The sequence below is a fragment of the Elephas maximus genome, chromosome 4, assembly GCF_024166365.1.
Source record: "Elephas maximus indicus isolate mEleMax1 chromosome 4, mEleMax1 primary haplotype, whole genome shotgun sequence".
Lineage (NCBI taxonomy): Eukaryota > Metazoa > Chordata > Mammalia > Proboscidea > Elephantidae > Elephas > Elephas maximus.
Genome location: NC_064822.1, coordinates 85,520,512 through 85,544,625, shown reverse-complemented (window position 1 = coordinate 85,544,625; position 24,114 = coordinate 85,520,512). Strand labels below are relative to the sequence as shown.

The following is a 24,114-nucleotide window of genomic DNA, read 5'->3' as shown; positions in this document are numbered from 1 at the left end:
CTGTTGGAATATCAAATCCAGTCATATTTTACTAGACAGAGTGCGTTTTTTTTTTTTTTTTTCTGAAAGACATGGAAAAAAAAATAATAATGGAAGTCTATTTTTCTGGTTTGGCTGAGTGTAATTTTGATAGAACTTAGTTTTATGTGTCATTAAAATTCCTGTTATTTTCAGGATTGAAACTGTATTTTGAGCTGTTGAAATTCACTTATCATCTTGGTTGGTTTTACTTGCAGTATTTCTTCTTACAGTAATTTTATAAGATGAAAGAGCCTAGTACTTTTCTGAAATTTCCAACATATGAGTGGCCCAGGATATTTGGCTGTATTTCAGCATTAAATTGAGATGATTATTTCACTATGATATAATGATTTATATGATTATCTACTCCATGTGCCCTCCTCCCTCCAAAGCATCGAGAGTAAAGGAACCAGCCTATTTTATTCATAGTTTTATTCTTTGTTCCTAGAGCAGTGCTTGGCATACATAAATGTTCAGATATACTTACATCCTTGTCACTTACTGAACTCTGTTTATTACATTACCACACTGAATACTTAATAATCATTTTATAGCATGCTGCAGAACTGGAACAAAAACAAAATGAATCAGAGAACAAGAAACTGTTGGGAGAAATTGTGAAATACAGTAATGTTATACAAGTAAGTCTCTAAAATATTTACTTTCTCCTAAAAGAGATGAATGTTTTATGGGTAATTTGCATTTGGTATGAATGCTAAACTGCATTAAAATTTTGAGATACAATAGTTTGTTCTTTGGTGGGAATTACTGATACAGTGACATTTTCAGTTGATGTTCAGCATACTGTTTTATAGATTTGGAAATAAGTTCTGTGTGTGCACATGAAGAATTTATCTGGATGTATGCGCAAATATACGTCGTTACTACATCAAAAGACAGTGGATGAAGAAATGTGATTTCTAATAAAATAGCCCTTTATAATTAGTGGGACTAATTTGTAACACATGAAGCTTTTTCTTTCCATTTTATAGAGAGAGGAAAGTTTCAAATTGTACTTTTATATGGAAATCATCCTTGAGTTGTTATTGCTATTTCAAGTAGTATGCATGCTCTGATTTATCTTAGCTACATTCTTTTCTTGTGCTTCATTTGATTGTTTTAGCTTTTTCTATGGTTATTTGTTAATATATGCCCCACCTTGTTCCAAAAAGAATGTAAGGCATCTTCAAAAATACATACCACATAACAAGATAAAAAAGAAGTAAGTAAGGCAGTTGGGTCAAAGAAAAAATGATGGTTGAATAAATAATGTGAATTCAGAGGTGAGGCATGTTTATACAATCCGTGCTGCAAAGTCTGGTCAAACTTTTCTGGAAGCCTTTTTGTTGTCCCCTTAGCCAGAAGGGAAGCAAACATGTCACAGCATTTACATATAGCGTCCTTAACATAGCACTAAGTCAGAGGTCTAGAAGCACAACTGTTACCAGGAATAAGACCAGAGCAATGTTTCTTCTATCAACTCTCATAAAGAGGACACTGTTTAATATAGTGAACAATAGTCTTAACAACTTCCTTACAGTGAATACTACAATGAGGTGTTTCATAGAGCTGTTTTTAAAAATAATATTCCCTGATGTTTTGTCATAGGCCAATGTTAAAATGCCAGAGCATAGGCAGTCAAAGCAGTTCTCTGATGGGGCAGGAAGAGAGAGCCAAGGTTTGCAGTTCCCTGAATATATGATTTAGTAATGATATTAATAATGATAGATAATGTGTGGACATGTTATCAGGAGGGATCAGTCCCTAGAGAAGGGCAACGTGCTTGGTAAGGTAGAGGGTCAGCGAAAAAGAGGAAGACCTTCAATGAGATGGATTGACACAGTGGCTGCAACAGTGGGCTTAAGCATAACAACGATTGTGAGGATGGCACAGGACTGGGCAGTGTTTCCTTACGTTGCACATAGGGTTGCAGTGAGTTGGAACTGACTCGATGGCACCTAACAAAAACAACAACAGATAATGTAGTACCTGTACCATGAGTGGGCTGCATGTCCCTTGGGCAGTCCTCCATGAATATTGTTTCTCTCACCAAGTTTTTTTTTTTTTTGTTAGGTTTTCTTTTCTTTTTTTTTTTTTTTAATTAATTTTTATTAAGCTTCAAGTGAACATTTACCATTCCAATCAGTCTGTCACATGTAGGTTTACATACATCATACTCCCTTCTCCCACTTGCTCTCCCCCTGTTGAGTCAGCCCTTTCAGTCTCTCGTTTCGTGCCAATTTTGCCATCTTCCCTCTCTCTCTATCTTCCCATCCCCCCTCCAGTCAAGAGTTGCCAACACACTCTCCAGTGTCCACCTAATTTAATTGGCTCACTCTTCATCAGCATCTCTCTCCCCCCCGCTGACCAGTCCTTTTCATGCCTGATGAGTTGTCTTCGGGGATGGTTCCTGTCCTGTGCCATCAGAAGTTCTGGGGAGCATTGTCTCTGGGATTCCTCTAGTCGCATTCATATCATTAGGTATGGTCTTTTTATGAGAATTTGGGGTCTGTGTCCCATTGGCCTCCTGCTCCCTCAGGAGTTGTCTGTTGTGCTCCCTAGCAGGGCAGACATGGATTGTGGCCGGGCACCAACTAGTTCTTCTGGTCTCAGGATAATGTAGGTCTCTGGTTCATGTGGCCCTTTCTGTCTCTTGGGTTCTTAGTTGTCGTGTGGCCTTGGTGTTCTTCCTTTGCCTTTGCTCCAGGTGGGTTGAGACCAATTGATGTATCTTAGATGGCCGCTTGTTGGCATTTAGGACCCCAGGCACCACAGTTCAAAGTGGGATGCAGGATGTTTTCATAATAGAATTATTTTGCCCGTTGACTTAGAAGTCCCCTCAAACCATGTTCCCCAGACCCCAGCCCCTGCTCCGCTGACCTTTGAAGCTTTCATTTTATCCCAGAAACCTCTTTGCTTTTAGTGCAGTCCAATTAGGCTGACCTTCCTTGTATTGTGTGTTGTCTTTCCCTTCACCCAAAGCAGTTCTTATCTACTGATTGATCAGTAAAAAACCCTCTCCCTCCCTCCCTCCCTCCCCCCTTTGTAACCACAGAAGTATGTGCTCTTCTCCGTTTTTTCTATTTCTCAAGATCTTATAATAGTGGTCTTATACAATATTTGTCCTTTTGCCTCTGACTCATTTCGCTCAGCATAATGCCTTCCAGATTCCTCCACGTTATGAAATGTTTCAGAGATTCGTCACTGTTCTTTATCGATGCGTAGTATTCCATTGTGTGAATATACCACAATTTATTTACCCATTCATCCGTTGATGGACATCTTGGTTGCTTCCAGCTTTTTCCTATTGTAAACAGAGCTGCAATAAACATGGGTGTGCATATGTCTGTTTGTGTGAAGGCTCTTGTATCTCTAGGGTATATTCCGAGGAGTGGGATTTCTGGGTTGTATGGTAGTTCTATTTCTAACTGTTTAAGATAACGCCAGATGGATTTCCAAAGTGGTTGTACCATTTTACAATCCCACCAGCAGTTCTCTCACCAAGTTTTGATTAGGTATTAAGTGGCCACAAATGGAGCTTCTGTTCCTTGTCAAGTGCCTGAAGTACAGATGCCTGTGTGATCAGTTAGGGGCTGAATCAAGTGCACAACATGGTGGATGCCAAAGGACTGGAATCAGTCCATGAGCATTCTCATTGATCTTTGGTAAAATGACAGCCAAGTATATAATAATGAGCTGTTCAAAAACGTGATTTTTTTTTTTCAATTAAAGAACTGTCTTTCATTCTGAGATAAATTCCTTCTGATATTTTGGGTATTAAAATGACCTTTTGTTTTTGAGGTGCTTGTGACGGTAGATAGGAGGGTTGTCCTGTTTTGTTTTTCTTTACTCAGTTGAATCAAAGTTGTCAGCACTATATTGATCTATAGTTATGGAAGTGAAGTCTCTGGGTGGTGCAAACAGTTAACACACTTGGCTGCTAACTGAAAGGTTGGTGGTTCGAGTCCACCCAGAGATGCCTTGGAGGAAAGACCTGATGATTTACTTCCAAAACAATCAACCATTGAAAATTCCGTGAAGTACAGGTCTGCTCTGACACATGCTGGGTTGCCATGAGTCAGAACCAGCTCGACGGCAACTGAAAGAAGAAAAGGTTTGGAAATATTTGGTCCATGAACTCCAAACACCCTGAGAAATGAGGCTTCTACACCCATCCGAGATGGGGGTAAGTTCGGCATCCTGTTGTGCAGGCTGCAGAGCCTTTTTAGGATTCACACTGAAAGTAAAGGCCAGGCTGCCGCCTCATGGAGAAAGAGCTTGAGCACGCATGTAGGCAGGCATGGCTAATAATACTAAGTCCGCTGATGCATTATCTCAGCTTCTTTGTTTATCTTTAGTTTATTCTGTTTTTGTGGCTGTGCAGGAATTGAGAAAGGATGTGGTTTAGGGGAACCTCCAGGCTTCCTTTGGAAAGCCTGGCATTATTCCATTATTTATCAGTAGATGAAAATCATTCTGAAGTGTCCCCTGGTTTGTTTTCCTCATGTGCCCACGTCATTGTGAAGAAGATTTGGGGGTGGAGGTGAGGAGGACCCTAAAGGCAGGTTGTGGTAGTCAAGTCAGAAAGGTGGTGAGTGTGGAGAGTGAAAACAGCTCCTGTGTTTAATCTCCAAGCCTTGTGATGTGGTACATGATGCATGTATAAACATAAATGTAATTAACAGAGGAGATCAAAGAATGAAGGTGGTAACTCATGTCTTTTCCCAACAGCTACTGCATATAAAAAGCAACAAATATCTGACTGTCAACAAGAGATTACCTGCTTTACTGGAGAAGAATGCCATGCGCGTGTCTTTGGATGCTGCGGGCAATGAAGGGTCTTGGTTTTATATTCATCCCTTCTGGAAGCTGAGAAGTGAGGGTGACAATGTATGTAAATGCAAAATCAAGAAAAAAAGTGGGCTCATAAAGAAAATAATTCCTAATTTGTAAGAGACTCCAGAAAGTACAAAGAAAGGAAATATAGTTTTCATCCGTCAACACATTATTTTTAGGTTAATATCATTAATAGGTTAAAACAATTTATTTATAGTACAACTATGTGCAGAAATCATAAAAAGACAAAGTTCAGATTAAGTTAAAATTATCTTTCAACTGAAAGATAAGAACTTGTGAAAACTTGCATGAAAAGACTTAGTTGTCGTTGAGTGGATTGCAATTCATAGCTACCCCATGTGTTACAGAGTAGAACTGCTCCATAGAGCTTTCTTGGTTGAAATCTTAATGGAAGTCCCTGGGTGTGCATGCAGTTTGCAATCAGCTGCTAACTGAAAGGTTGGCAGTTTGAACCTACCCAGTGGTGACATGCTTCCATAAAGATTATAGCCAAGAAAACCCTATGGAGCAGTTTTACTCTGTAACAGGTGGAGTTGCCATGAATTGGAGTTAAGTGGATGGCAACTTTTTTTTTTTTTAAATCTTAATGAAGCAGATTGCTAGGACTTTTCTTCTGCAGTACCCCTGGGTGGGTTTGAACCATCCACCTTTAGGTTAGCAATGGAGCACAAAGCGTTTGCATCACCTAGGGACAAGTGAAAGAACTTTAGGCACCATAATATTTGCTGAAGCTTTTAAAAGAGAGGCAGAGTTTGCTTTCTTGCCTAATCAGGACAAAGTGTAGTTATAAGGAGAAAAAACTATGTTTAGGAAATTGTCTGCATCCTTGAGTAATAGAGGAACAGCGTGAATCATGACAGTATTCCATTAACTGGCTTTATGGCCAGATGCTTACAGTCTATGTCTTAATAGATGTGTACAGTGGAGCTGTTAATTGGCATCTGCTCATCAATTGATGTAATGACAACTATATTTAAAATATGTTGTGAAATATATGTGTATTATGTGTCACGTAAATTTTAGTAGTTGCTAAAATACTTGCTGCTACTTTACAGAGTGGGAGATAATGAAAAAAGTTATGTGAAATGATTCAGTAGGATCAATAGTTTAATTTTTTTGTGTGTCGTAAAGTAATACATGACAGTCCCTAGCACATGGGAGATGCTCAGTACATGCTGGTTGACACTGAATACTGAATCGGTTTCATAATAAATAGAACACCTGCCAAATATTGGGTCAGGTAATCAGGCAACAAATAGTTGAGATTTTTTTTCTTTATTAACATGAATTAAAAGCAATATAAAAGTATAGTTATCCTGACAGAATTCTCTCAATACTTTGATGACGTTTTTAATGTGCTATTTTAGATATATCTTACTTAGAAAAGTCTTATTTTTATGGTGAATCTATTTTTCTGGTGAATTTTGAAGTACAAATTCAATTCCACAGGATGCAAGCCTCTTGGTGTAATTTGGTTAATAAATTACCTGGTGACTTCCCCCCTAGGTAAGGTTCCGGAGGAGCATGGCAAGCAGGAATGTAATGCACTGTCAGCTTTGTGTGGGGTTTGCTTAAAAAAATAAGTCTGCTTTTTTTTTGGCATCAAGTGATAGGAGCATGATACATGTTTTGATTTCAGCAGGTAGTTAGTTACAGTCAACTCTCAATTATTCAGGGGCTGATGATGCAGTTTGTGAACAGCCCATGTCCTTTGATGCCCTTTCTTGTCACGCCTGTCCCTCTCTGGCTCCTCAATGTGAGGGTCCTGTCCTGGCCCATAAGAATCAAACATCCAAAACAAACCAAACATGAGCTCATGCTCTGAAGGAATGCGATTTAATGATTGGCTACACGGGAGCTTTTAGATCAGCTGTGGATTTTATGAATTCATTGAATTGTTTCCTTTCCGTGTTCCCAAACGCCTTTTACAGTCACAGGAGAGTTGAATGTAATGAACTATTTCAAATAATTAGTTTTACTGGAAACAAAAAAAGCATACCCAAACACTTTATCTTGGTCAAAGTGGACAACATAATTGTTAAAGTGCAATATAGAAGCCCTCCTTATATAGATGTGTCCTGTAAAGCATGGCTGAAACAACCTTCCACGTTGCTTTTTGCTGAAACAGCTCACTTTCTTTACTCACCACTGTGTGGCTTTTGTATGTGATTAAGGTTGCTTTGAAAGCAAAGCACACCCACAGCCCTATATTTGTCACGTATATAATTGATTGTAATGCTCATGTTCTTTCCTGGGAATAGATGGTATTTTTCTAAAATATAAACCTACTATATTTTGTTGGAGGCAATTGGGAACACTGTTGCTTTGTTACAGGTGGCTCGATTACTACTGATTTTCCTTTTTCTTTTTATTAACTTTTATTGAGCTTCAAGTGAACGTTTACAAATCAAGTCAGACTGTCACATATAAGTTTATATACACCTTACTCCGTACTCCCACTTGCTCTCCCCCTAATGAGTCAGCCCTTCCAGTCTCTCCTTTTGTGACAATTTTGCCAGCTTCCAACTTTCTCTATCCTCCCATCCCCCCTCCAGACAGGAGATGCCAACACAGTCTCAAGTGTCCACCTGATATAATTAGCTCACTCTTCATCAGCATCTCTCTCCTACCCATTGTCCAGTCCCTTTCATGTCTGATGAGTTGTCTTCGGGAATGGTTCCCGTCCTGTGCCAACAGAAGGTTTGGGGACCATGACCGCCGGGATTCCTCTAGTCTCAGTCAGACCATTAAGTACGGTCTTTTTGTGTGAATTTGGGGTCTGCATCCCACTGATCTCCTGCTCCCTCAGGAGTTCTCTGTTGTGCTCCCTGTCAGGGCAGTCATCAGTTGTGGCCGGGCACCAACTAGCTCTTCTGGTCTCAGGATGATGTAGGTCTCTGGTTCATGTGGCCCTTTCTGTCTCTTGGGCTCTTAGTTATCGTGTGACCTTGGTGTTCTTCATTCTCCTTTGATCCAGGTGAGTTGAGACCAATTGATGCATCTTAGATGGCCGCTTGTTAGCATTTAAGACCCCAGACGCCACATTTCAAAGTGGGATGCAGAATGTTTTCTTAATAGAATTATTTTGCCAATTGACTTAGAAGTCCCCTTAAACCATGGTCCCCAAACCTCCGCCCTTGCTCCGCTGACCTTTGAAGCATTCAGTTTATCCCAGAAACTTCTTTGCTTTGGTCCAGTCCAATTGAGCTGACCTTCCATGTATTGAGTATTGTCCTTCCTGATTTTCCTTTTAAAGTATTTCATATAACAAGAAGCAGAGAAAAATTGAAAGACATAGATAACTTTTAAAGTTATGTTCAGGTACTTAGCAATTAGTTAAATTATGATTTAGGTTTTAAGTATCCAAAAAGATGTTCTGTGACCTAGATGAAATGCAAGAATGAAGCTGATGATAGCCTTGGGAGAAAGATGCTCACTCATAGCCTCAAAAATCAATGGTTCCTAACACTTAGGAGCACCTGTGTGATCTAGCTTTAGGATTGTGGCGTGGATAGTTGTGTACTAAAAATAGATTCATGAATCCCTCAGCTTTTAATTGTATAGAAAGCCCTTGCTTGCTGTTGAACAGTTAGAAAGTCATTGGGGACAGTCATCAACAGAGTATATAAATATTTCATTTTCATTTATCTTCTCATGATTGAATAGTTAATTTTTCATTTTCAATTTTGATTTAGGAAGACATTAGTTATTTACCTTGATGCTAGATTTAGAAGTGAGATAAGATCAGATATTCTTTTAATTACTGTAATGATCGAGAGACAATTTTAACTATTAGGGAAAGAGCTTCAGACAGCAAGTAGATTTTGCTATTTTGAAAGCTAAATGCCTTGAATTTATAGCAGCGGTGAGACTAGAAATTGGAGTTTTGGTTCTCACTGTAAAGTTCTTTTCATTGTACCAGGTACCACTTGAAAAGAAAGGTAGCTGCCAATGCCATATATTAGTTTTAATTTGTGAACGGTGAGCAATTCTATAATTGAGACTGTGGGTACTACAGAAATATGTCTTCTAATGAAACCTGGTAACGTAAGTAACTATAAAATTAAGCTGTTCATTATTAGAATGTAGCAAGCATAATTTTATGTCCCTACAATTTGATTTATGAATAAAAATACTCAGAGATGAAGTTGACATTGTTAATGATCCAAAAAAAACCCAGTGCCATTGAGTCGATTCCGACTCATAGCGACCCTACAGGACAGAGTAGAACTGCCCCGTAGAGTTTCCAAGGAGAGCATGACTGAAAATCAGCTTGGGCTTATTTCTTTAAAGCAGTGTTCCCATAACCAATTTTAGTTTTTATTCAGCAATGAATACCAGGTTTAAGGAGTAATCTTATTTTTGAGTGTTTAAGATAAGAGAAAAGTAGATGCCTGAGGTCTAAATAATAAACACATTTCTATAAGGTCATACCATTGCTACATTCTCTAAATCCGGATGTCATTAGAATGTTTAGTAAAATTTCTGAAATTATAGGGAAGATCAAATTTACCACACTTACCTTTCATTCCAGAGAGAATACAAATGTAATATATTTTCTACATGCATTGGAAGTGATTTCAACATTTAGGTATACTGTTTTTTTTTGGTGTGTGTGACACACATAGCCTCTCTCTGTATTTGCTATGTTCATGGCATAAAACCTTGTGAGGAGGGGTAATGACCTATGTTTTAACTTTAAATAAGAATGCTCTACTGAAATGGGAGAGTAATAAAAAAAAAAGAGCTACAGTAGCTTTAAGAATCTAGACCGATAGGCACAATGGGGCATGATTATATGATCATTTATCAGAGGTATTTCACCGCAAAGACAAAAAGAATTGAACTAAAATGTGTGTGCAGGATTAAACGGGCCAGGCGTTTGGTCAATAACAAGGACTTCTGTGTAGTTACTTTCAGCTTCAAATCTAGCACCGAAGACCCATGCAGTGTCTCAAATGCAATTTATTTTTGCTTCCTAGATTGTTGTAGGAGATAAAGTTGTTTTGATGCCAGTGAATGCAGGACAGCCACTACATGCCAGCAACATTGAGCTTCTTGATAACCCAGGGTGTAAAGAGGTAAGTTCAAGAGAGCAGAGAATGAATTTATGGATTTTTCTCATGAGAGGAAAAAAGTCAAATAGTTTTTTTCATTGTGTTCATAAGCATAATCTCAGTTATGCTAATTGTAATCCAAAAATAGATGTAGATAATGATTAGCTATTGCTATTTTCTGATGGTTCTTTGAAGATTTTATATGGAAATACATACTTCATTGTCCAAAGTTGTCTTTTGTTCTTCTTCTACTAGTTGAAGTAATAATACCTAGAATAGAATATGATCTATAGTCTTGTAACTCAACATTTCTTTATTGATAGGTGAATGCTGTTAATTGCAACACTAGCTGGAAAATCACTTTATTCATGAAATATAGTTCCTATCGAGAAGATGTATTAAAAGGCGTAAGTATGTGCTACATAGAACATTTGCTGAAAGATTGGAGATAGTTTTACTCAACTTGTAGATGTAAAACCTATGTAACTGCTGCTGTTTCATATTTTAGAATTGTCACTATAAAGCATAATACTCACTATGAGTGTTTCACTGAGTTTTCCTTCCAATATTTTGAAATGTGTAATAATTGTTAACCAAGCAGCTAGCAGCAGAGCCCAGAGTATCAAAACCAGAAAGAGGTACCTGCTGCTTACGTCTCTTGTGTTCACAATTTTGTTGGAAATACAGTGTTTTTGACTTGTTTTTCTAGGGTGACGTTGTTAGACTGTTTCATGCAGAGCAAGAGAAGTTTCTGACTTGTGATGAGTATGAGAAAAAACAGCACATTTTCCTTCGTACAACCTTGCGTCAATCAGCCACTTCTGCTACTAGTTCTAAAGCACTCTGGGAAATAGAGGTGTGTAAATAATTTTGATTTTTAATAAATATTTACATAAAAAAGATAAGACTTATTAGACTGGTTGATGCAGTCTTATTGATATAGGCATCATTTACAATACACCCATAAAACAGAATAATTTTTTTGAATCAACTTGTGCCCCTTCATTTCTGTGACCAATTTGAAAGGATACTACTTCCTTTCCCTATCTTCTCTGAGGCCTCTCTCTCTCTCTAGGCATATCTATGGAGAGAGAGAGATGTATAGTATGAAATAATGAAATCATATGTATTTCAATACATAGATATAGTTTTTGTGTTTTGTGTATGCATATTATAGTTTTCTGTAGGGTGTGAACAATTGTAGATTAGTAAGCACATATATATGGTTTTACCTTTAAAAATCCCTTGTGAAGTGTTGTCAAGACTGAACGGACTGAAGGCCATGTGCCTCAAATGGCATTGGAGTTCAGATGGAGTAGTGAGGACAGATCTTAGAACCATACAGCCTCTGAAGAGAACATTTATTTCTTCTGAGGATGCCATTTCCATTGCAATCAGGAGACCCATAGTTAAGAATTTGTTATCCTCTAATTCAAAAAGTACTTTTAAATGTGTCAGTACAGTAGAGTTATTAAGAAAATGTAAGATACAAATTTTTCCTTAAAGTGGCTTTTAAATGATGAAGGGGATAAGGTATACATAACCACCTATGAATAAGCCAACATCTGAAAATTCCATCCTGATTTTTGGACATCTAAGCCTAAAGCAGTGATTCTTAACCCTTTCAAAGAAATCACTTCCCTTTTACAGCTTATATCTTGTAACACTCTCTTTAATACCCTAAAATGAAATTCATAATTTCATGATTAAAAAATTACCATAATGCCAACATTCTAAGATGAAGAAGAAATAAAAGGAAAATAACTTGTAATAAAATAATATGTATTTCAACATATAGATGACTACTCTAGAGGGTATAGTATTTATACTTAGCTTTAGTGGATACATTTGGATTTAAGAGAAGTAATAAAAGAAGAAGATCAGAAGACATTCCATATGAGAAATACAGAGATATGAAAGAGCAGAGGTAAATGTAGGCCTCTGAATAAAAATTGGTGTCAGGTGAAGCAATAATAGAGCATATTTATTGTACATAATTTAAAAAAATGAGAGAAGGAAGTAACCATAATTGAAGTTGCGATAACAAGGCAAATTACATACTGTTAAAAACAGAAAATGACCTGAGCCTTATTCATAAATGTTAAGCAAAAAACAAACAAACAAACAAACCAGTTGTTGTTGTGTTGATTCTGACTCATGGTGACCCCGTATGTGTCAGAGTAGAACCATGCTCTATAAGGTTTTCAATGGTTGTGATATTTGAGAAGTAGATTGCCAGGTCTTTCTTCTGAGGCACCTCTGGGTGGATTTGAACTTCCAGTCTTTACGTTAACAGCTGAAGTTCTCAGCTGTTTGTACTACCCAGGGACTCCATTTGTAAATATAACATCAGAATAATTCTCTATGTTATGACATGGTTTAGAATGCAGATGAAATAGTACCTTCTGTCCTGAAACCCACTACAACGTCTAGTACTCAAAAGGACTTGGGAGGCCCTATCCTTCAATAGGTGGCAGGGAATTGAGAAGGTCTGGGGGAAAGACCACACCAAAGCCAATAACCAAAGAGGCCATAGAGAAGTTGTAAGGTATACCTCTGGGAAGAGTTTCAGGGTTTAAGACTGAAAATTAACAGTCAACCCAAATAAATATATGATTAAAGTATGTTGTTTTCACACCATACATTTCTTATCATTGCACTTTAAAATTTTTAAAAATGTATGGATGTAATAATATGAAATATTATTTTGCAACTTTATTAATGAAATGCAGTGAGTTTCCTGCATTTCATGTGTCTCCGACTATTTTATGTTTGATTTTAAGTCTTTCATTCATTGAAGCGTCCCTCTCTGTAGTGAATTTCTCTTAAATTATTGAACTTTTCATATAGCTTGATGTAAAAACTTGTTAACCCACTGCCACTGAGTTGATTCCGACTCATAGCGACCCTATAGAACAGAGTAGAACTGCCCCGTAGAGTTTCCAAGGAGCCCCTGGCGGATTCGAACAGCCGACCTCTTGGTTAGCAGCCGTAGCAGTTAACCACTATGCCACCAAGGTTTCCAAAACTTGTTAGTATGATTATATACTAAAGTATTACCATCTTACATTTATGGTTTATTTCTGAAGGAGATTTGAAAGGTGTGCAGGATGTGAGGCATTTCTTCTTTTGTGCGCTAGATCAGTCAGGCTTCAGCCAGGAAATAGAAATCATTCAGGCGTTTCGAGCAAAGAGGTATTTCATATAGGAAATTTGTTTTCAGCATTATCGAAAGGACTGGAGGAGGAAAAATGGGATGGTGTAGGTGGCATCATCTGAACATCAGGCACTGCTAGGATCCACTTCTGCTCCTTCTCTGGGCCTGCACACCTTGTCTGTACCCCTGTGCAGTGGGCTCATCCCCTTCAGAGTCTTCTGCTCAACCCAGCCTGCAGAGTCTGCCCTAGCCGACTGCTGCCACTGTTACTGGAGCCCAAGGAGAAGCCTCTTTCTCACCTTCCTCTACTTTCCATCCTTATGGGAATGCTGCCCAAAGCCTTGCTGGTGAGAGCTTAGAAGGGTGAAGATGGTGCTGAGTGCCAACACACAGCATCTAGCACATGCTGAACTGTCTTGTGAGTTGCAGACTAGATGACATCTTGGCCCTGCCCATTAATTGCCGGTAGCACCCTCCAAAATCATCATGATAAGTAAATGAACCCTCTCCTTTCCACAAAGGAGCCTTATTGGTGCAACAGTTAAGTGCTTGGCTGCCAAGCAAAAGTTGGTGATTCTAACCCACCCAACTGCTCTGTGGGAGAAAGACCTGGTGATTACAGCTGAAGAAAACTCTATGGGGCAGTTCTACTCTGTCACATGGGGTCACTATGAGTCAAAAATCAATTTGATGGCATCTAAGAACAACCCTCTCTCCCCCAAATTTTCAAAATGTCTTCCAGGGAGCTGTACCACCATTGTTGGACTCACTAATGTATGGGATAGGAGTTTTATATCTGGGATCCACAGATGGGCTTCAAGTTATTTGTTAACCCCTAGTAATTTTGGTTGTCACACACAAATTTTGTGTATCATTACTAAAAAAAATTTAAAAAAAAAAAAATTCTTTTTTTTTTTAGTAATGATACACAAAATTTGTGTGTGACAACCAAAAGACTATATCAGATCCTCAAAGGTATCCATGACTCCCTGAAAGGCGTACGAGTTCGAATATGGATAAGATCACAGGGGATGGTGTGGTTAGCAAAGGGTTTGTGGAAGAAAGATTTGAGAACTGGGCCTTGAAGGATGGGTGGGTCGTCAGCCACAGAGGAAGCATTTTTGTAAGACTTTATAGTCTTTGAAGCATTTTTGTAATTACTGTATTTGACCTGTGGGAGTAGAGGAAGACGAAGAACCTGGAGTCCGGCAAAAAGCATTAGAAAGTGTTATATATGTTAGTATACAGAATTTGAGGCTGGGGGAGGAGCCCAACACCAACAAAAAAGGTAATTTGTAGAGAGACAATAAACTATCCTAGTGGGACACACATTATGATATTTAATCTTCACAAAATTCCTATGAATTAACAGCATTTTGTACATGAAGAAACAAGGCTCTGAGATGTTATACTTGCCAAAATTATACCATAGTAACAAGCTGAGCTGGGACTCAAACACAGTGGTCTTTGGGCAATAAGACCTGTGCTTTTCTACTGTACCGTACCACTTGGCATAACCAGCTGCGTCAGAACTTCTAGCGCTTTCGTTTCCAGCTCTGCCTAGTGGCTTGGCACTTGGGGAGAGGCCAGTTTGAAGGACAGGTGCTGAAGGGCATGGTGTTAGTCAAAAGCATACATGGAAAGGCCAAGAATTAAGTTAGTTCAGACATTTTATCCCTTGCGGTTCTCTTCACCTAGAACGATCTCTTCTAGTCTCTTTGCATGGCTGGCTCACTTGCATCCTCCAGGTTTCACTTAACACACCATCTCCTCACAGCGGTCTATGCCGATTAGTATTTCTAAAGTAGCCTTCTCTAGTTACCCAATCTGTTTATTTCCTTCTTTGCACTTGTCAAATCTTGCCCATTTATTTGTTTTTGGTTTACTGTTTTCACCATTAGAATGAAAGCTCTAGTTTTATTCACCGCTGTGTTCTCGTTGCCTAGAAGAGTACTTGGCACATAATAGGCTCTTATTACAATCTGTTGAATGAATGGGGGAGAATGGGGAGAAACCCCACAGTACTTCCAGTTTCAGCCTTGGAAACATCTTTAGGAGAGACGCTGCATTTGCAGATGCAAAGCGTGAGCATCGTGTGTGTACAGCAAGTTAATGGTTGTTATAACATGTCTCTATGGGGAATTTTATTTTTCTGTCATATTGTACTCTTACGAAAATAGATATTAGATTTGACAAGTCAGCATTAACAGGAGGGCAGTCATCTAAACTGTTGGTATTTGCTTGTGAGCAACATGGATATCATTTAGCCATTATCATCTGGGTTTCTTTGTCTTTAGGTGGTTCATCATGACCCATGCCGTGGGGGTGCAGGACAGTGGAACAGCTTGTTCAGATTTAAGCATCTGGCAACCGGGAACTATTTGGCTGCAGAGGTAAGACTAATGGACATAGTGCTATTGGGTTCTCCAAAAGATGTTTTACTTGTAGAAACAGTCACTATACAATTTTGATTATTGCCTATATATTTCTGGATTGGCATATAAATTATTATAAAAATGCAAACAGTCAAAGTCTGAAAATAGTCTTTCTCTTAAAAACTTAAAACAATAATAACATCAACAAAACCCTACAGTTGATTTACTGTAACTTCAAGTGGAATGGGGTATCTGATTTGCATATGTATGCGATGCGGCCTAAAATTTGTTTAGCTATACTCTTTCTGAATGTTTGCATTGGAGGCATGATCCATTCATGTTGCTGTAGGTAGGATAGCCCAGATGGTTCGAAGCTTATTTTCCATGGTCTCTCTTTCACTGATGGATGGCTTTTATTGTTTAAGCTGGAGAAGAGGAAAGAGTTTTCTTCCTGAGAGATTGAATTGTCCTAAAACTGTTGATTAAAATGGTGAAAACATGCAAAGGTCTTTTCTTTCTCCACTAAAAGCATGTTGACAGCTAGGTAGATATGAAGGGTGGTAGAACTAATATAACATAACATAATAGGAGTTTTAGGAATGATTTAATTAAATTTTGGTTATCTATGTTAAAAATAATTTCAAAAAAATATTCATTTTCAGATGGATGAAAATATCCATTTAATACTCTCCTTAACTCTGTTTCTCTTTTTTAATCAGATTTTGCTCTCAGAAATTGCTCTTAGAATTTTTAATATTACTTATCTAACTTTTGGTTTTGGAGTTGGGGGAGAAGAAGGAAATGCGGTAGGCAGTGAAGATGGAGAACTGATGAGAAGGTGCAGGGAATTGGAAGTGTGTCCTGAAGTTTCTGTAAGTGTAGAACTATGTGGACCTCATCACCCTTTCCATCCTATTAATCAGCGTTTTTTTCTTTGTGGTACTTACCACCATCTGACTTACTGTACATTGTGTTATTTGTTTATTGACTGTCTCTGTCAGCAGAATGTATGCTCCGTAGGGCAGAAATTTTGTCTTATCACCAGTGTGTTCCCAGTGCCTAGAGCAATGCCTGGCACCAAGAAAGCATTTCACGAGCATCTCCTGAATGAACGAATGGATAAATAAATACAAAGCTTAGAGGATAGAAAGAAGAGACTTCAGGGTTTGTGAGCAGCATTTGAAGCCTATCTGGGCAAATTAATCTCTCTAAGCTCCAATTTCCTCCTCTGGAAAATGAGGATAATCATAATATTTATATAACAAGGTTATTAAGAGAATTGAATGAAGTAAAGTGCTTGGTATAATGTGTGATTCATGGTAAACACCCAGTAAATGATGCTGACATGATTAATTGTATTTAATATGTGATTAAGTAGGGGTTATTTTTACTTTTCTAAGTATCTGACATTATATACTACTCAAATAAATGTTTTGAAGTAACTTTTTGGAAAAACAATCTTTTGAAGCAAAAATAAGCACCATGGAAGGGAAGTTTGTCTAAAATAAGAATTAGAGAAGCCTGACAAGATGTGCTATAAAAGATAAGAAATTAGGATTAAATCCTCTCAGATCTTACGTTAGTGTTCTCTCGAATTTGCTTTTCAATCAATGGCTTTTTAAAGCTTCTGATGTTCTGTAGGAAACTGACATGATTTACACAACACTAGTTTTCTATGTTAATTTACATAATTAAAACTTGTCATTGATACATTCAAGTAATTAGATTTTTAAGAATTAAATGGTTTATTAACTTCAATGAAAACCCAAGACTTCAATGCATAAATAATTAAAAATTGAAAAATAGAATGCAATTCATTCCTTGAAAAGAATTGGAAAGACTATCTTTTCAGTCCATCTCTAGAGAATATGACTTTAACTGCCAGATGTTATTTTGTCTGTTAAAGAGGCTGGTATATTTGGAAGACCTTTTCTTTAACCTTTAATATTTTATGTAGCAACTTTTTTATGGCAAGGTGGGAGGAGAAAATTAAGCATTAAATTATCTGAGAATTGAAAGCTAGGAATCTGTTTTTGACTGATTTTAACTAGTATAACAAAATGGGTGCTTCTGTGTAGTATTCTAACCCCAAAATAAAAATCATAGCCTCAGAATACTGAAATCCATAAGTTGATGTTACGTTTCCTAGGTCAGCTAAGTTCAGGCTAGATCCTGACACAGCCATATCTTCATGTTTCAGCAGGGTTGTTCCACTGGTATGCAAGCGCCCACAGGGGAGGCAAAGTCACAGTGATTGTAGTTACTATTACTTGATAAAAATTTGATTTCCAGTCAGGAAACAGGTGGTAACTAGCCTCTGCCAGCAGTTGATCTTTTAACATTTTGCTTTTGAATATGCCTAGCTATTTGGTTTTAAAGCATTTTCCATGCCAAAATTTTGAGTTGCAACCTCCTAGCATTATTTTTTAAATTATATTGTATTCTTTTTCTTAGGAAAAACTTATGTGGCTTTCATTTGTTTTATTTTTTCTGTTATCTTTTCAATATCTGCATATTGAAAAAACAAGACATACATACTGGAATGTTGAGAATGCAAGAGTTGCAGTTCATTCTTTTTGGAATTCATAAAAACAGCAAAATAATCTTTATGATTTCATCTAACCTTCAGTATATATTTATTAAGTGCCTGAGAAATGCACAGCATGGTTGAGAATGCTGCAGGTACAGCAGAGGAGGCAGAGGACTCAGTCTTTGGGCTTTGCCCTCAAAGAATTGACCTTCTAGTTCAGAAGACAGCAAACAATAAATGACCACAGATAATAAGCAGGCAAGATCATGTGGGGCTGATTATGTGTGCAGGTGGAGTTATATCAGTGTGAGATTAGTCAAAGAAGGCTTTTGCTGGAAGTGAACTTTTCTCTGAATCTCGAAGAAAGTAACAGACACGAGGTGGTAGAGAAGTCAAAGGACTGTCCTTCTAGAAGTTGCCAAGGAGGCACAGACAGGGCCATGGAATGCCCGAATCATATGTAGACAATGTAATAAGGGAGGCCTAAAGGCGTTGTTTTGTTCTGTTACATATAAGGTTGTCATGAGTTGGAGCTGAGTCAATGGCAACTAACAACACCAGTTCAAGAAAAGGGGCTCTGAAAGGAATTATTTAATGACAGATCCTTTGGCTTCAGTATTTTTGAATGAAGGGTTTGGACTGGATCTAATTAGTAATAGGAGTGAACAAAGAGTTTGAGGAAGTTTATTTTGGTAGCTACCTAGGTGCTGGGACTGAGAAGCTATTTGTCAACATTTGGTAGACATTGGAGATACACAGTTAAAAAAACAAAGAAACAAATAACTAATTTCCAACGCTGAGGAGCTCACAGTACTATGTGATAAATATAGATAGCAGTATGAACAGTGGCATGTTTATGGGGAAGCACTGAAGTGCAACACACTTTTGATAGAAGGTGGTAGAGGCCAGAAGCGGAGCTGTGTGATGGATGTGTAAATCAGATGGGGAGGACAAAGAACATGCGGGCAGTGAGGACTGCCTGCGCACAGGCAAGGAGGTGGTATCGTACAGACTAAGGTGTGTGTGGACTTGGAAGTGATTAGAAGGTGGACCTGGTTGGCAGTTCGAATCCACCAACTGCTCCTTGGAAACCCCGTGGGGCAGTTCTATTCTGCCCTGTAGGGTCGCTATGAGTCAGAATAGACTGCATGACAGCGGGTTTGGTTTTTTGAGAAGGTGGAAGGTGAGTGATGAGGCCAGAAATGTAGGGCAGCCAATCATTTCAGGTCATGTATATCATCATCCATTCAGGAGAATGGATTTTATCTTTAAAGAAAAGAGGAGTGTTATAAATAGATTTGTGTTTAAAGATGACTCTAGAGCTACACTGTCCAATATGGTGGTCACTAGTCACATGTTGGCTATTAAAATTAAAATTACTAAAATTAAATAAAATTAACGTCAGTTTCTCACACTAGCCACATTTCAAGTGTACAATAGCCAGACCATGTCCGGTAGTGCAGATATAGAACATTTCCTTCACCACAGAAAGTTCTCGTGGACAGCACTTTCTGGAGCCTTTGAATTTAGAGGCAGGGAGACCAGATAGGAGACTGCTGAGTGATACTTTCAGGATATTTTGACAACTTGAACCAAGGGGAATGGCAATGGTATTGGCAAGGAGGGGAGGGGTTCAAGACATTCTTAGGAGAAAGAATTAATGGAGTGACAGTAATCCATTGCACGTTGGGGGTTAAGGAGGAGGAGAATTTTCCTAGATACCTAGCTTAGGTAAGCTGGTGATGTCATTTATCAATTTGGGGAAAATGGGAAGAGGTACAAAGTTGATGAGGGAAATAATCAGTTCACTTGTGAATATGTCTAGTTGGAGGTGCTTGTAAAATGTTGACATGAAGATGTTTAGTGGGCACAGGTTGCATAGCTTCTAGAAGTTTGGGGACTGACTAGGGCTAAAGTAGATTTGGGTGTCATCAGTATGGATAAGGTTGTCAGAGTATGAAGAGAATGGTAAGATGTTTTAAAGTGGAACCACAAGGAGCATCATCTTTTAAGGTAGACAAAAGACCAGGAGCCTGAGAAAGAGTTTAAAAAGGAGAAGCAACTAGAAAATGAATTGGGTTGAATCACAAATACCACAGAAGGAATGATAGAGCTTCAAAAAGGAGGGAGTAGTCAGCAGTTTCAGATACCACGAAAAGGTCAGGAACAAGATGTATCTACTGCATTTGGCAAGAACACGCTCACTTGTGAGGGTATTAAGAACATTTTCAGTGGAAACAGATTGCAGGGGTTGGAGGAATGGCCAGGAGGCCAGGAAGCAGAAGTGAGTACAAACTGAGTTTTCACAGCATGCCTTGAAATGGGAAGAAACAGATTAGTAATAGGATTCTATTAGACATATATTTTCATAAAATACATTTAAAAAATAAGATTGGTGAAGTTTGAGCTGTTTTTTGTGTCAAAGAGAAGTACCTAGCAGACAGGCATATTTATCATTTTAAATATTGCTTTAATGTGCCTGGTAAATTGGATTATGCAACTCTTCAATTACGTTTGAGTTTATGGCATTTATTTTGGTCAGTGTGGCACAGAGAGCCTACCCATTCTGACTCATAGCTACCCTATAGGACAGAGTAGAACTGCCCCCTGGGGTTTCCAAGACTAAATCTTTATGGAAGCGGATAGCCACATCTTTCTCCTTCAGAGCAGCTGGCAGGTTCAAATTGCTGGCTTTTCAGTTGACAGTTGAGCGCTTAACCACTGCACCACCAAAACAAAAAAACCAAACCAAACCCACTACCGTCAAGTCAATTCTGACTTATAGTGACCCTATAGGACAGGGTAGAACTGCCCCATAGGGTTTCCAAGGAGTGCCTGGTGGATTCGAACTGCTGACGTTTTTGGTTAGTAGCTGTAGCTCTTAACCACTACTCCACCAGGGTTTCCACTGAGCCACCAGGGCTCCTTTATTCTGACAGTAGATGATTGATACAAGTGGCGTACCAGGTGGAGGTATTATTTTGATAGTGTGAAGAAAACAAGATGATTAATGTTTGGTCCTTGCCTTCTAAGAGTTTGCAGTCTGTAGAAGAATGAAATTAAACCAATCATTGGGACATTGAGCTCTTTTTTGCAATTTCTTCCAGCGTGTATACATGTCTGGTTTTGTGTGATGTTTAAATTTTTAACGTCTACAAGTGAGCATGATAAATCTCATATTAAGTATAAAGGATTGAAGGATTGCAACCTTAAATCTAAGCATAAATGAAAGAAGACCTAAAAATTGACTTATAGTGCCTAAACATGATATTTTAACAAGCACTTACTAGGTGGCTGAGTTATTAAAATACAGCCAGAGTGCTCCTTGGAAGTGAGGATGTGAGACTTTGTCTCACATACTTTGGACATATTATTAGGAAGGACCAGTCCCTGAAGAAGGACATCATGCTTGGGAATGTAGAAGGTCAGCGAAAAAAGAGGAAGACTGATGAAATGGATTGACACAGTGGCTGCAACAATGGGTTCAAACATAATGATTGTGAGGGTGGTGCAAGAATGGGCAGTGTTCCTTCTGTTGTGAATGGGGTCCCTATGAGTCAGAACCCACTCAACAGCACCTAACAACAACAAGTTATTTAAAAAAGAAATGTAAGAAACCCATTGTTTGTGTGGAAGTGAGGGGTGCACATCCAAAGGAAACTAGGGGATTTCATATGCTACTGATTTTGTGGTGTATTTATAGGAACAAAAACACATAAATTGTAAGCTATTTAAGAATAGCACTAAGCAATAACTTTTTTTTTTTAAAACAAATATGGAAAACATCTAGGAATTAAAATAAAGATATAAGACTTCATAGATTCTGCAAGATACTAGAGTGAACCAAGGTTTAAAAGTGGACCATTATTCAACTTAATGATGTTCAACAGTTTTAGGGAATTCAAGATCAAATTTTGAGAATAGACAATGCTGGAAACCTATGGACAAAATGTGGAACAAAGTACTCAATTATGAATCAGACAATAAAGACCTTTGGGGCTTCAGCAGGTAATGCATGACAGAGCCGTGGTGAACGTTAGTGATGCTCACAGCGGGCAGAGGAGGAGACTGGTACATTAGCTGGCTGTTTTCCCGCAGTGTCGGTTTCTGTGAGGCACACGTGACATGAGGTGACAGGAGGGGAAGGCAAACACTCAGTTTTTTGCCTTTAATGCACAGCACAGCTGTCAGCACACTCATCACTGTTTTGCCATAGATCTACTTATATTACCTTATCGGTGCGGAGAGAAAGTCATTCTATCACCTTTTGAATAGGATAATATAGCATCTGCAGTAAGTAGCTCTTTCACAGTCATGGGAAGAATTATAAATCAAGCATCATAGTTTCTGGTCCACTGCTTTCTACATTTTCTTTCCCTGGATATTATTAAAGCGTAATTCTTGATTATCTTTACCAGAACAAGATAGACTGAATAATGTAAAATATTTTTTATGGTGCAGTGGTTAAGCGCTCGGCTGCTAACCTAAAGGTCCATGGTTCGAGCGCACTCAGTGGTTCCACAGGAGAATGATGCGGAAGTCTGCTTCCATAAAGATTTATAGCCTTGGAACTCTATGGGGCAGTTCTACTCCGTCCTACAGTGTCGCTGTAAGTTGGAATCCATTAGACTCCAAGTTTGGTTTTAGCTTATTTGTTTGTAGATAAGCAAAATTGCCACCAGATGGCAGTAAACACTTATTTCCTAATTCTTCAGTGGTCTTCAGATTTAATTAATTTGCTAAAAACTTAGTACTCGTCCTGTACATTAGTTTAGAATCTTTTATGTTTAGGGCTGTAGTTTTAAATATTCCTGTGTTTAATTCTCTATCAAATGTATCAGCCATAATATATGTAAAGGGCCTGGCTTGTATGTACATGCATGTAAGTATAAACCAAAAAAACAAACCTGTTGCCGCTGAATCTATTCCAACTCAGAGCAGCCCTATGGGATAGAGTAGAACTTCTCCAGAGGGTTTTCAAGGAGTGCCTGGTGGATTTGAACTTCAGTCTTTTGGTTAGCAGCTGAACTCTTAACCTCTGCGCTGCCAGGGTTATACATCCACATAGATGCATACCAGACCCTCCCCCCCGCTCCCCAGAATGTAAGGTAAAGCTTATTTTAAACTTCCTTTCCTTTCTGGACTTACCAATCAGAATAATAAATTGGCCCTGAAATGCCAGTTATTGGCAGGAGGATCATAATATATAATTACTTTAAACCCGTAATGATTTTATGACATTAATGTCATAAATGCCGCATTGGTCTGGGATAGCCTTCCTTCCCACCTTGGAGGCAGGAGGCAATGCCCATAGCAACTAAGAGGTGTTGCTTTGGAACCTGTCACACCTGTGCTTCCTAACCCTGCCACTCACTGTGGCGTCACTGTGCACGAAGTACTTAACTATATGTGCCCCAGGTGCCCCATCTGTAAAATGGGGTTAAGAATCCCTACTCATCCCACTCAAATGAGTTAACCTTTAAAAGCATATAAAAAGTATTCAATAAATTGTGTTTACTGAATGAGGCTCTGAACAAGTCTCATTTTCTCACCTGTATGGCATTCACTCCCCCTGCACTGTCTTCTTCATTCTCTGGTCCCCTCTGTGCCAGTTAAATTCTACCCATCCTTCCAACCTTATCTCAAATGCTACTTTTTCCATGAATAGCTCTTGAATAAATTTGCCCACCCACCACAGATCCCTTCTTCCTCTGACCTACATTATTTATAAATTATTCATCCTTCCTTATCTCTCTTGTCACATTCTATTTTGTACAACAGCTGACTGTATTTATGTCTTATTTTCCCTCCTAGATTTTAAGGTCTTGTGGTTAGGGACCATATATTCTTTATCTTTGCTAAAATATCATATGCCACAATGCTTTGCCCATAGTAGGTGTTCTATTAATATTTATTGAATAAGTGATGAAATAGCATATCAGTTAAATGTCTCCAATGCCAGATTTATAATTTGTTATTATTTTTAACATAAGGAAATGTCTCCTTTTTAATTTCTAAAAGGTTTAGGAACCTCTGTATATTTCTTTGTCTTCCTTCTTTCCATTCATTCTTAGTTTAATTGCCTTCATAATTATTACTATTATTACATTTAGAGAA

The 24,114-nt window shown here is 38.3% G+C and overlaps 1 protein-coding gene across 1 annotated transcript in view; it reads left to right on the top strand.

Moving 5' to 3' along the window:
• Positions 1 to 24,114, top strand: part of ITPR2 (inositol 1,4,5-trisphosphate receptor type 2) — a 523,041-nt gene that overhangs the window by 102,032 nt on the left and 396,895 nt on the right. The window contains exons 4-9 of the mRNA XM_049882682.1: positions 576 to 662; positions 4,753 to 4,911; positions 9,861 to 9,959; positions 10,259 to 10,342; positions 10,645 to 10,791; positions 15,390 to 15,485. Coding sequence (XP_049738639.1) covers positions 576 to 662; positions 4,753 to 4,911; positions 9,861 to 9,959; positions 10,259 to 10,342; positions 10,645 to 10,791; positions 15,390 to 15,485 — 672 coding nt within the window. The remainder of the gene's footprint in view (positions 1 to 575; positions 663 to 4,752; positions 4,912 to 9,860; positions 9,960 to 10,258; positions 10,343 to 10,644; positions 10,792 to 15,389; positions 15,486 to 24,114) is intronic.